At 44.3% G+C, this 12,128-nt stretch overlaps 5 protein-coding genes across 7 annotated transcripts in view; 2 read left to right on the top strand and 3 right to left on the bottom strand.

The window, feature by feature from the left end:
• The window catches only part of LOC133841217 (uncharacterized), a 40,051-nt gene extending 37,480 nt beyond the window's left edge, over positions 1-2,571 (bottom strand). The window contains exons 1-3 of one of the 3 annotated variants that reach the window (XM_062273570.1): positions 2,057-2,571; positions 1,520-1,998; positions 1,034-1,457 (exon numbers count right to left, since the gene is read on the bottom strand). In XM_062273570.1, the coding sequence (XP_062129554.1) occupies positions 1,041-1,457; positions 1,520-1,998; positions 2,057-2,405 (1,245 nt within the window). In that variant the 5' untranslated portion in view covers positions 2,406-2,571 and the 3' untranslated portion in view covers positions 1,034-1,040. Of the gene's footprint in view, positions 1-963; positions 1,458-1,519; positions 1,999-2,045 lie in introns of those variants that run through there. The other 2 variants (XM_062273569.1, XM_062273571.1) reach the window with 2 other exon arrangements.
• An 849-nt stretch (positions 2,572-3,420) lies between these two features.
• Positions 3,421-5,211, top strand: LOC133840649 (DNA-directed RNA polymerase III subunit RPC4). The gene is made up of 5 exons (XM_062272596.1): positions 3,421-3,779; positions 3,837-4,210; positions 4,379-4,453; positions 4,515-4,906; positions 4,971-5,211. The coding sequence occupies exons 1-5, from the start codon at positions 3,541-3,543 to the stop codon at positions 5,130-5,132; spliced, it is 1,242 nt and encodes a 413-aa protein (XP_062128580.1). The 5' UTR covers positions 3,421-3,540; the 3' UTR covers positions 5,133-5,211.
• Positions 5,193-6,034, bottom strand: LOC133840651 (small ribosomal subunit protein mS26). The gene is made up of 2 exons (XM_062272599.1): positions 5,744-6,034; positions 5,193-5,684 (listed from the first exon to the last, which is right to left on the bottom strand). The coding sequence occupies exons 1-2, from the start codon at positions 5,941-5,943 to the stop codon at positions 5,252-5,254; spliced, it is 633 nt and encodes a 210-aa protein (XP_062128583.1). The 5' UTR covers positions 5,944-6,034; the 3' UTR covers positions 5,193-5,251.
• An 87-nt stretch (positions 6,035-6,121) lies between these two features.
• On the top strand, positions 6,122-7,616 carry LOC133840650 (dynein axonemal assembly factor 10). The gene is made up of 2 exons (XM_062272598.1): positions 6,122-6,521; positions 6,582-7,616. The coding sequence occupies exons 1-2, from the start codon at positions 6,247-6,249 to the stop codon at positions 7,435-7,437; spliced, it is 1,131 nt and encodes a 376-aa protein (XP_062128582.1). The 5' UTR covers positions 6,122-6,246; the 3' UTR covers positions 7,438-7,616.
• Positions 7,617-7,630: 14 nt separating this feature from the next.
• LOC133840648 (tetratricopeptide repeat protein 27) lies at positions 7,631-10,439 on the bottom strand. The gene is made up of 4 exons (XM_062272595.1): positions 10,132-10,439; positions 9,716-10,077; positions 9,154-9,659; positions 7,631-9,095 (listed from the first exon to the last, which is right to left on the bottom strand). Exons 1-4 carry the CDS (start codon positions 10,193-10,195, stop codon positions 7,631-7,633), a joined length of 2,397 nt encoding a protein of 798 aa, XP_062128579.1. The 5' UTR covers positions 10,196-10,439.
• Between the last annotated feature and the right edge of the window lie 1,689 nt (positions 10,440-12,128).

The following is a 12,128-nucleotide window of genomic DNA, read 5'->3' as shown; positions in this document are numbered from 1 at the left end:
CATGCTTCAAAATTTTCCACAATTTTTTCTGCCAAAGAATAAGTTTCTCATATCATGCTATTACTTGAATTTTATTTCAACAAAATCTCATTTTAACTATCAATTATTGTGAAACTGATTAAAGCAGAATCTGTAAAAAAGAAAACACTTCACTTCTAAACAAGACAAGCAAATTAAAATTCATAAGAAATATGTGTACCTCAAACCAGAATTAACTGTTGTCGGCCTTAACGATTGCAGCACTTATTCCCGCACTTATTACGGCACTTAAACCATTCAAGTCGACAAACCATATTTGATTTAAGCACTAAACTCTAGCGATTTCTAAGTATTTCCTTATCTGTCCCTTAAGTTTTATTGTAATCGGATAGTGAACCCCAAAAACTAAGCAATAAAGACCCTAGAAAGAATTCGCTTTTATTAACCTTTTTAAAAAGAATTAAATACTTCAACAATTTAAAATTTTAAGGAAAAAAACATAGTTAGCAGTTGTTGATCTGAGCAACCAAATTTATTTCACGCACTTATATTTTGATCATGTTTGAAACTTTAGCAATTTCTTATCTGTTTCATAAATTTCTTTATAATCCCCAACAAACTAAGCAATAGACTCCAAAATTGTTTTTTTTTTTTACAAATTTATTTAATAACAATTTAATACTTGTCATTGTTAAACTACGATTTAAAAGGCATTCAACAATATAAGCTTTGAAGAAAATAAACACAAAAAAACAATTGTTGATATCAACGACCAAACATATTTGACTCATGCACTTAATGATAAGACTCAGAACTTTAGCGATTCCTAGGTATTTCCTTATCAGTTCCATAATTTTCTTTATAATCGGACAATAAACCCCAAAAACTAGCCCAGTTCCCAGTATGAATGTGTTTGAATGTGCATGAGGTGTGAATGGTGAGTGATAGTGAAAATGTTATGCCACCATCAAATAGTCAACACGCTCAGCAGTTAAATTAGTTTAATTTGCAAATAGTAACAATCCATTAAAGTATAGTATAGTATACAATTTACCTCTCACTCACAACGGTTCTAGAATACCCTGCTCCTCAAATTGAGGCAAGGTTGCCTTCAGCGTTTCACGCACTCGCTCGCTGGCAAAGAGTTGATGACGTTTTGCAAGCATTGCCTCGTTATTGGCAAAAGTGTGGGCAGTGAAATCGGAAGCTGCCTCTTTGGAGGCACAACAAATGGGAAGTTCACAAACAGCAGCATAATATCCATAGAACAAACAACGTTTCATTTCCTGTTCGAGCAGAGCAAATGTTGGGAATGATCCTTGATAGTTGCAATCCTTTAAGGTTTGGCAAAGTGAATCTAAATAGTATTGCAGCAAACTCTGTTGCTCGTTCAGCAAAAGTTCAAGCTGCAAACTGGTGTAGAACAAGAAATGAAGATCCACAGCCGGACTGCCCACAAAACAGTTTTGGAAATCAACCTGAAAAACTTCATTATGAATAACAAAATTCATCTAGTTATTTGAAACAATTCAAAACTTACAATAACTGCATTTTTCGTATCCCGATTAATCATTAAATTATTGAGCCAGATATCGCCATGTGCAATAACTTTAAAGTCGCAATTCTTGGGATCAACCACATCTATTATTCGCCTTGAATACTCCGACGCTATTTGTGCTTTCATCTTTTGTGCAATTTCGGACATGCCCGGAAAATCTTTTATTATCTCAGCGCCAAATTCTACGCCGTCCAAGACGAGCACTTGGGAGAATCCATCATTTACTCCCTTGGCATAGTGTGAAGGGGCCAATTTAGCGGCCAGCGCAGGTTGCTCTTGCAATAACACCATTGAGGAGGCATGGAACTGAGCCAACTTGAAGAGACATATGCGAGCATCCTCTACAGATAATCCCTTAAATGCCAAAGTATTCAAAGAGGAATAGTTCAAAGCGCCCAAATCTTCCAGCAAATATATTTCTTTGCCTTTCGAGCGTTCCACAAACAAGCAACTAAAAAACAGTAAATAAATATTTTAAAATCTCGTTAAAAAGTCGCCAGCTACTCACTTAGCACTCAGCTTTTTTGTCATGCTGCAGCGTCGCTTTAGCCAAGACTTGATCCATCGCAGGCAGCAGCTGTTCGAACATTAATTTCTCATTGGAACCCAACTCAGCCATGAAGGGTATCAAGTCCTTCACTATGTAGCTACCATGCACCAGGGGCGCATTGGGACTCTTGCGATATGCAACTTTCACCCGATAGATGACGCTGCAAAAGTTCTCACCACTTTGGCTAATGGCCTGGCTATCGAAACTTTCCACTCGCAAGCTCTCGCTGCTATAGGCTTGCGCCAATGCTTTTTCAATGTAAGCGGCATCAAAGTTCGCCGATTTAACGCTTAATTTCTGTTCCACCTGTTGATCCATTTCGGTATTCTATTCCTACACGTCCGACGGCGGCAAGTAGCGTCGAAACACTGACCAATATCGCAACAAAATGTGGCGCGCGATTGTGAAATTCACGGAAGCTTTGGCGCTTTAAATTGAGCACCCCCAACTGCGAGTATGCATATCACTTAATACACAACTTGTTGTAATCACGTTTAATGTCTAAATTATTGTTTATTATTGTAAAATACATTTCCATTAACTTTAATACAAGCGCACTGCGTGAGCATACGAAATATTTGTGCTTAATCTCGTTCTCTCTTGCTTCCGCGCTCGCTCGCTCGCTCACTCTCTCTCTCGCTCTTTTGTTGTCTGTGACCAACACTTGTGTCAAACACAAAACAAGCTTTGTGTATGATAACAAACTATCATTTATTATTACAGTCACAACGTTGTACAATGAACTCAAGAGCGCGATCCAAATAGATTAAATTCACGCGACGCTTACGAACAAATAATATGTTAAAAGCCGTTAAAACGATGCACTTCGTTAAATTCTATTGGAGTGCAAAATATTTGCAACAGCCACTTATGCAATTATGGCAAACCTTATGCACATAAACTTATAGAAATACACAAATACAACAAAATACACACACACTCACAAAATAATAGCACTAACACGATTAATTAATAAATTTTATTTAGCGAACCGGCATTACGAATTTTTAATGCGCGAAAGTGGTTACTTCCAGGGCTGCTACAAAAACATTGATATCGATACAAAAACTATCGAATTCTGTAAATCATTTATCGTAATTCGGTTTCACAGCTAACGTAGGATATTAAATAATATTATATAAAGACAGATTAACTTGAAGTAAACAAATAGTAGAACAATAATTATTATAGACCATGTCTAATTCTAATGAAATAGGGGAAAACAAAAATTTGCATTTCACAAAGTACAGAGAACGTAAATAAAGTGTTACCAAGTGAGTACATATTCAGTTGGTATATTTATTTTCGAGTTTAAGAAGTATATTTGAAAATCGAACTTGCGGTCAGTCTGTAAATAACCTCAAAGCAATATAGGAATTCCTCGAGATATTCAATTTTGTAAACAAATAATAATTTAGCGATTTTTACAATTTATTGACTGCTTTGGTCGGAGATGGCCAACGACAGTGAAAAGGGCAGCAGCAAGCCGGAAGCAGCGTTACCAGCTAAACGACTGTCGACAACAGCGCCGCCTGTTGCCAACAACAACAATAACAATGCGACGTCGGAGGGAAGTAAAAAGTCAAATGGAATGACACGGTTAACGCCAGCGAGGGATTTGACGCTGGGAGGAAGAGGTACCAGTCGCAAAGTATTTGCGCCCAACTTGAATGCAGTGCGCAACAAGAATACGTAAGCAGCCAACAACAGCTTTCATTCAAGTCAAAATGAAACGTAAAATCTCTGCAGGAATGTAAAGACTTCCAAGGATTTCACCCAGTCTCGTGGTCGCGGGCGAGGTGCACGCGGAGCTACTGGTGCAGCACGTGGGCGTGGCGCTGGCGGCACTGGCAACTCCTCGCTTATACAGACTACAGGCGTCTTCTCCGAGGGAGCGGGTGCAGTGCATCTCCGCAAACCTTCGAGTGGAGGCGGCGGGTCGTATGCACGTGGTGGCGATGAAGTGACTGTGTCGCGTAAGCGTACCATGGGCAAGGATGAGAGGACTGCCGATCAGCGTGTGCAGGATCTGATCAGCGATGACGACGTTGAATCGGCCAGTGATGATGAAATGGGCGGTGACAAGACTGAGTTGAATTACAAACCCATTATGCTTAAGGAAGGCAAGTCGAGTTTACTTTTTAATAAGTTTGCTTAGTCCGTTCAAACTATGTTTAAGTACTACAACTGGTACGTGTTTTTAATAAGCACTAGTTGCAACACGTGCTATAATTTGTGTATTTGCTTAATGCAGAAATTAACTTTCATTTTTAATTACTTTCCTTTTATAGGTCTATGGCTCAGTGAGAAACAAGTCGTCAAGCAAGAACCTCAAAGCATTCCCAGCACAAATACTGATGCCGCAGGTAAGATTAACAAGTTCATCAAACTCTTTGCCAAGTCTTTTAAACTAAATCTGTCTTCTAGCTTTACCTCAGCAGCTAGAAAGTCTCTTCGTACATGAAACACCCGCGCAATATGGACGCTATCCACGTAGCATTGATGCGTTTCTATCCACGACACAGTCGCCGCAGCTCTTTGTCATGCAGCTGCCCAATGTGTTACCCTGCGTAGCCGACGATGCAGATGACGCGCCCCCTGCCAAAGCGCCAGCTGATGCAAGTACGTCAACGGAACAAGCCAATAGTCCCATGCCCGCCACATCAACAGCAGCAAATGGACCCAAGCCGAGTGTGCTGCAGCAGCTGGAGGAGGGACAGATTGGCAAGATACTGCGGTATCGATCGGGACGCGTCAAACTGCTGCTGGGCGACACGCTGTTCGATCTGGATCTGGGTCTGGAGTCGGGTTTTCTACAGGCAAGTTCAATACTTCTTTTGCTGCCACACAGTTTGTTTAATGCCTTTTATTTGCTTGCTTTAGGAACTTATGTCCATCAGCTGCAATCGCGAGCAGCGCAGCGGCGATATGATTAATCTGGGTCACATTCAAGCGAAGCTCAAGGCCACACCCGACTGGGAGCACCTCTTTGAGCAGCAGGCTCGAGAAGAGCGAAAACGACAGCCAACGCCAGCGGCCACATAGCTTAGAGATCTTTGACAGCTTTTAGTTTAAGGATGCGATATTGTAAATTATTAAAAGATGTTTTTTTGCGAGAAGAAAATGCTCTGTTTAATTGTAACAAACAACGAAATACCTAATGCTCAATTGTTCAGTGACTGCGTGCCTCGCCCCCTGTAGAGATTGCCCGCCAAGTCGATGGCAAAGTTGTGATCCACGGGATTGGCCAAAGCCGCCTCAATTGCCTCATCCAGATTGGCGCGTGTAACAAACGTTTTGGATTGCTCAATTTCAAAGCGTATGCGTTCATCAGCACGCTCTCGTCGCTCCTCCTCTCGCAGCTTGCCCGCTTCCAATCGCTCCTGGACATAGGCAACCTTCTCATCGCGCTCCTTGGCCAGGCGCACTTCGCGTTCGCCTGCAATCTTAGCATTCCAATCGGCATTAACTTCCAAGCAGCGTTGGAACTCGGCCTCTTCCTGTTCGGGTGTGAGCACAATGTGATCTGCAGTTGATGTCTCCTGATGCCGAATAACTTCCTCACGCAAATATTGTCGCACCGAACGCAACTGGGTTCTAGTTTGGAAAACAAATTAGTTGGTTATCCCAATTAACTGGGTAGGTAATAAACACACTTGTATTGGTTATGCAGTCTCATCAGCTCGATGCGCTCCTCTTCCGTCTGCTTTTTGCGCTCAGGCACGCGGAACACTTTGCTCTTGGCCACCGGCAACCAGCGGGGCTTGCGACGCCAGCGCACGAACTCCAGGGCAAAGTCATTGCTGCCTGTTTTGACAGCACTCACTGACATGGGATTCAACAGCTGGCGCAGCATTTTAATAGCTTTTTATTTAATGAAATTGGATTTCTTTGTATACTTTTGCCTTGTTACGGCATCCAATTCATGTTCGATACAATCTATGAACTACCGATATATCAACCAGAATGCAACCCTGTGCTCGTGAAATATTTTTCGGTATATTTTTCAAAAATACAAATTGCGGTCACGCTGGTTGCCAGCAGCAACAAACAACGATGTTTATTTCAAACCAACAACTTGTTTTTGAATTCTCCCATGATATAATTGTCAACTAAACATTGTATAAAGTTACAATCTGCTCGAAAGTACGCCGGCAACATGGACAAACCCCAGATGATTGAGCATCTGCACGAGGCCGTTAACTACACGGTCTATGACACCAAATGGATTCCACTTTCGGCCAAGTTCGTGGTTCTCGGATCCAAACCGAACAGTCAGGGCATCTTGGATATTTACGAGCTAAACCAGGAGAAGCTGGAGAAGGTGAAGAGTGTAACGAAGAAGTCGGCCTTCAAATGCGGCACCTTTGGCGCCTCCTCGATGCGCAATCGTCACTTGGCTGTCGGTGACTTCGAGGGACGTCTCCAAGTGCTGTAAGTTTCCAATTGGATCTCTTATTATTTCTTTTAACTAAGCTTGATGCAATCTTATAGCGATCTGGAACGTCCAGACATGGCTGTGTACAATGTGAAGGCGCACACCGGCATCATCAACTGCATCGATGCCATTGGAGGCACACAGCTGGACTGTGGAGCACCAGAGATTGTGACCGGCAGTCGCGATGGTGCCGTCAGGGTGTGGGACATACGCCAGGGTCAAGAGCCCGTGGTGGACATCTCACCGCCACCGCAAATGGGCGATGGCATCAACAACTCCGCCAGCACACGACGCGACTGCTGGGCCGTCGCCTTTGGCAACACCTACAACGAACAGGAGCGCATTGTGGCTGCCGGCTATGATAATGGTGATCTCAAGCTGTTCGATCTGCGAGCGCTGGCCGTGCGCTGGGAGACGACCCTGAAGAATGGCGTCTGTGGCCTGGAGTTTGATCGCCGCGACATTATCATGAATAAAATGGCAGTGACCACCTTGGAAGGCGGTCTGCTGGTCTTCGATATGCGCACTCAGCATCCTACAAAAGGCTTTAGCTGGACGGAAGAACGCAATGCGGGACGCAGCGTGGGCTCCAATGGTATTATCCAAGGACCAAAGGCAACCGTTTGGACGGTGCGTCATCTGCCCCAGAATCGTGATGTCTTCTTGACGGGCAGCGGCACTGGCTCCATACGTCTCTGGAAGTACGACTACCCCGATCGTCGCGTCATAGAGAACAGCGATGGTGCCAAGGAGGGCGTTGCTGGCAAGCTGCAGATGGTCAGCGCTGTCACACTAAGTTCGCAGCCTGTGCACAGCTTTGATTGGCATCCGGATAAGCTGGGATTGGCTGTGGCGGGCGCATTCGATCAAAGCGTGCGTGTGCTGATCACCACAAAGCTGAACACGCTCTAAACTTGGCCTTGAAAATAAGTATAGTAGAAACATCGTCTTGTATAGTAATCCTAATCCTAACAGCTGAGCTGTGTCCAAATCTCAGCCAGCTCTAGCTCTTCATATTTAGTCAGTCAAGCGTTGCTTTATACAAATAGTTATTACAATTTATTATATTAAATACACCGCACAGCATGGAATTTGTAATTTGCAATTACGTGCGCTGCATGCGCTGCTGCAGAATCTTGGTCACCTCCGCCAGCTGCTGCTCTAGCTCATCCATTTGCGCCTGCTGCTCCTTGGGCACCTCAACCAAACTGGCACGTTTCAAGGCATTCAGACACGATGTGGCCGCTAGACGACTCGAACTCAGTTGCGATGTTATCAGCACATCGCTCTCATCTACGGCGTGTTCCTTGATCGCCGCCAGCGACAACTCGGCAGCCTCAAGACAGAGTGCCAACGCTTTCTTGGCATGCGCTGACTTCGTTTCCCAGGACACCTCTTTAGCTGTGTAAGCGCGATATGATTTAACCAAACGTTCGGCTTTCTTCACCGGCGTCACAGCCACCAAAGCAGCCAGTTCCCAGACCATCGGCTCGTTGCCATGTTGCACACACTGCTGACCCAGCAGCTGAGCAATGCGACGCTGCAATGAATTGGCCGCTGCCTGGGAAGCTGCATCCGATTGCATTTGTCTGGCAATGCCGTAAACAATGCGAGTCAGCACCTCCTCATCCAGATAGTGTTGCTTGAGCTCGCCAAGACGTTGATACGCACGCATCGCATCCTCCCAGTGACTGGTGTCCACCGAGACGAGCATATAGTTCTCCCAGACCTTCCAGTTGTTGTAGTTGCACTTCAACGCCTCACCGAGCAGACGATGAGCACGTTGCTTGTCGCCCAGTTTAATTAGCGCCTTGGCCAGATTATTCCACGACTCGAATCCATTCGGTTCGAGATGTGTGTAGGCCAAATAACACTTCACAGCCAGTTCCCAGCGTTCCAGCTGTATGGCACAATAGCCACAGCGCAAGAGTATTCCTTCCTGCAGTGAATTGATCTCCAGCGATGTCTCGTAGTGACCAATTGCCTCCGCATAGTTGGCGCTGCGATAGAAGAAGTTGCCCCAATACGCTTGCGCCTTGCCACTCGTCTGCTTGGAGTGCAGCCAAGCCTGCTCATAGCACTGCGGATCATCGATGGCATCGCCAAGCAGACAATACAACAAAGCTGTCGGAGCCTTCTCCAGCTGTTGGCGTATAATCTCGGCAGCCTTGTGACGCAGCTCCAGACTCGTGTAGCACTCGATGACCTGCTGCCAGGCGTGTATCTGCAGGCAAATGTCCAGCGCCGACTTGGTCATGCCCAGCGAACGTAGCAGATCCACCAGCTGCAGCTGCACCCGCCATTTGGGCTGCAGACTTGCAGCGAAGCCAAATGAAAGCCGCGATCGCAACGAGTGCGTTGTGTTGTCCAGCAGCTTGACGCACTCTTCGCATTGCTTCCAGCTGCGCTCGACTGTGCGACGCTGTCCCGATTCCTGGTGGCAGTTTAAGAGCAGCGCCGCTTGACGCACTTGCAACGGACCATGTTCCTGATACAGCAAGGTTTGTGTATACGGCTCCAGTTGCTCGTCTGCAAGGCGATCCTTGGGCTGCGAACGTTTCAGTTGCTTACTGTAAGTAGTTGAAAATTAATTGGATGCACTTAATACTTCACAAACTTGCCACCTACACCTTGGCCAACACTAGCGCCTGCAGCACACTGGGCAACGTCATCACCTCGTTATCCTGCGGCTCTACAAAGAGTATGCGCTCTCGCCTTGTGTCATCCTCCAGCAACAACAGTTGTGGCAACTTGGTATCCGCATTGCTCAGCTTGGCGGCTGGCAAACGCTGCTCTTCACCACCTTGCTGCGTCACTTTGAGGCAGAGTTGTGGCAACGCCTTCTGTTGATGCTTCGTCCGTAAGCCCAGCAAACCTTCCACCTTCAACTCCACTTGCAGTTGAGCACACACTTCATCGAGCGTCTGACTTGACAAGTCTGAGCGATGAAACTGCAAGTAGCCATTGGCCAGTTCGAGCAGCAGCAAACCCTGCAGCTCCACTGAGCCAAAAGCCGCCAAATTCTCGCGAAGATCAGTGGCAACCAATTTAAACTGCTGATACAACGAATCCGCCAAATCGTCGAGGATGTGCTGATGTAGGCAGATCAAGCGCAGACGCCACCAGCTGAGCAGCTAAAGAAGAAGTAGAAGTTAGCATAGTTCATGTGAAATAATTACCAGCTTCTTACTTTGACTGTGGGATTTGCGGCAATCAAAGCATCTAGCAACTCTTTTGCTATGAGCAGCAATTGCGCTGTTTTCACATTAGGATTAGGCTCCTCGCCGCTCGCCTTGAGCTGCTCCAGCGCTGCAGAATGTTCCAACTTTAAGTTGGACAGCATTTCTGTGCAGGATGCGAGTTTATCGAAGGGTCCCGTGAAATTGTTCTGCACAAAGGCAAATGTCAGCTGTAGGAAATCATTGAGTTGCTGTCGGAGATCTTCCTGTTTCTCCCCCTGCTGCCAACGCTTTACAATGCTTTCCAGCTCCTCCACCGTCCACAGCTCCTCCTTTGTCCACAGCTGGCGAAGACGTTCGTCAGCCGGCAAATCTGTGAAGAAAAATTACATTTATATGATACTACTGAAGTATTCCTTTTACTTACCCTCCAGCTGCACTGCATCATTGAAGTTGCACAAATAATATGCACTTAGTTTTTCCTCCAGCATGTTTTTGTTGTTGTTAAACGTTTAACAAACAAATGTGCTCCACGTGCCTTCTTGACCAACTTTATGTTTCTCGCTAAAACTGACTTAAGCTCTACACTTTTATCACTCTTATAGCTTCGTTGTCTAGATTTAAAATTTAGGTGAAAAATCTTTTTATTTGGCCACAACACACTTAAATACTTGCTCGTTTAAATTAAATATTTTTGGTACTGGACTTCAAGTCCCACCAACTAACTGATAAGTGTTATCGATTTTCGATGTTTTTAACATTGTATTTTAAAATCGATTTTTATTGTATACGACATGTTTATAGATTTTATCCAATGATTTTTTGCAAACAATGAAGCATTATGCAGATAAGTGTTATTTATTATGCTAAAAAGAGATTCCTAATTTCTACGCATTTAGTTGTCATTTACTGAGGAGCACACTGTAAGCTGGCAAAGAGCGCTGTTTACATACAGCAGTCAGCTGTTTTCCATAATACATATCGATAGATTTCAACTGCCTATCGAAATTGAAGGTCTTGCGCCGCCGAATTTGAAATGTAAAAAAGCACTAAGAAAGTTCCAATTATTTCGTCATATGAAAGCGTGTGAGTGTGTTTTTGTGTGCTTATACCACAGCCATTGTTCACTTACACAAAGAAAGGCAAGAAGCTTTTTGTCATTTTTTTACGTCGTAGCCGGCTGTCGCTTCTAAATTTAAATTTCACGGTCAAGGTCGAGCTTGCACTCGCTGCGCTGTCGACGTAAACGTTGCGTCGCCGTCGTCGGCGTTGTAGTTGTTCAACGCGGTACAGTTAATGACATACATATGTATGTAATAGGAAAACAATTATTTGCATTAAAAACATTTATAATTTGACTTGCACGTAAACTTTAATGGCAATCCACATAAAAATGTGGTATTACTTGCAGAGCATATTTACAATGTCTTCAAGTTAGCCAAAGTCATGTTTTCATTTCTCTTACAAGAAAACACGCGCTTGTTATGCGAGAGCTTTATAACGGTCTTTGCGTTGCTCTTATGTGCAACCAAATAGTGAATTCACCACAGCTCTTTCGCTTGCGCTCTCTTAACATTCACCTCTCTTTTGCGAAAGCTTTACGTTCGCACGCTCTTCTTCGCTGCTCTTACCATCGTTTTGCTTCTGCCGGCAGTTTTCTGTTTCGTTTTTATCACAATATTGAGCACTGCACGCCGGCTCGAAATGCACTTGCACTCTGTCGCCGCATGATAACAAAAACACAGAGTTCAGCAAATGTCAGCAAATGGCACACTAGCGACACCTGGCGGCAGCGTGCTGCAGTTGCATACATAAGCACAATTACAATTACAGTTGTTGTTGTTGTTGTCGGTCTTCTTCTTCTAATGGAATTTGCAAAGCCGAAAAATATTGTTTGCATTTAAACACTTGAAACGGATGCTTCCATTTTGCAACTTGTTTAAATTGAACAATATAATTTATAATAATTACCTTTTTGCTAAGCAAACCAGTTGCTAATACATTTTTAACATACATTTCTGACTCATTTCACTTCGTTGTTTCATTGTGTTTGCGCTTTTGTTTTTGCTGCGATATGCTGTCTCAAGGTCACGCTGCCCCTTTAATTTGCGTATTGTTGTTATGGCAATAAATGCAAATAATACATGTAATTAATAACTAATTTAATTGCTGCAACCAAATGCGACGACAGTTGTTAAAATAACCTATAAATTTTGCCCATTTTCTGCGCCATCGCATCGCTCTCACATTTCCCATAGCAACATCTAACATCACTCACTGCCCCCCCTCACATCTCCTCTTTCTTCTCTCTTTGCTGTCTATCAATTACTCAAAATTGATGTCAGTGGGTTTTCATGTTAACTGGCAGCGGCAGCAACACTGGCAGCGACGTCGCCGTCGACGTCTGTGGCAACAACAACAGCA

This window comes from Drosophila sulfurigaster, chromosome 3, assembly GCF_023558435.1.
Source record: "Drosophila sulfurigaster albostrigata strain 15112-1811.04 chromosome 3, ASM2355843v2, whole genome shotgun sequence".
Classification (NCBI taxonomy): Eukaryota; Metazoa; Arthropoda; class Insecta; order Diptera; family Drosophilidae; genus Drosophila; species Drosophila sulfurigaster.
The sequence above is the reverse complement of the archived record's forward strand: the minus strand, read 5'-3'. Positions and strand labels throughout refer to the sequence as shown.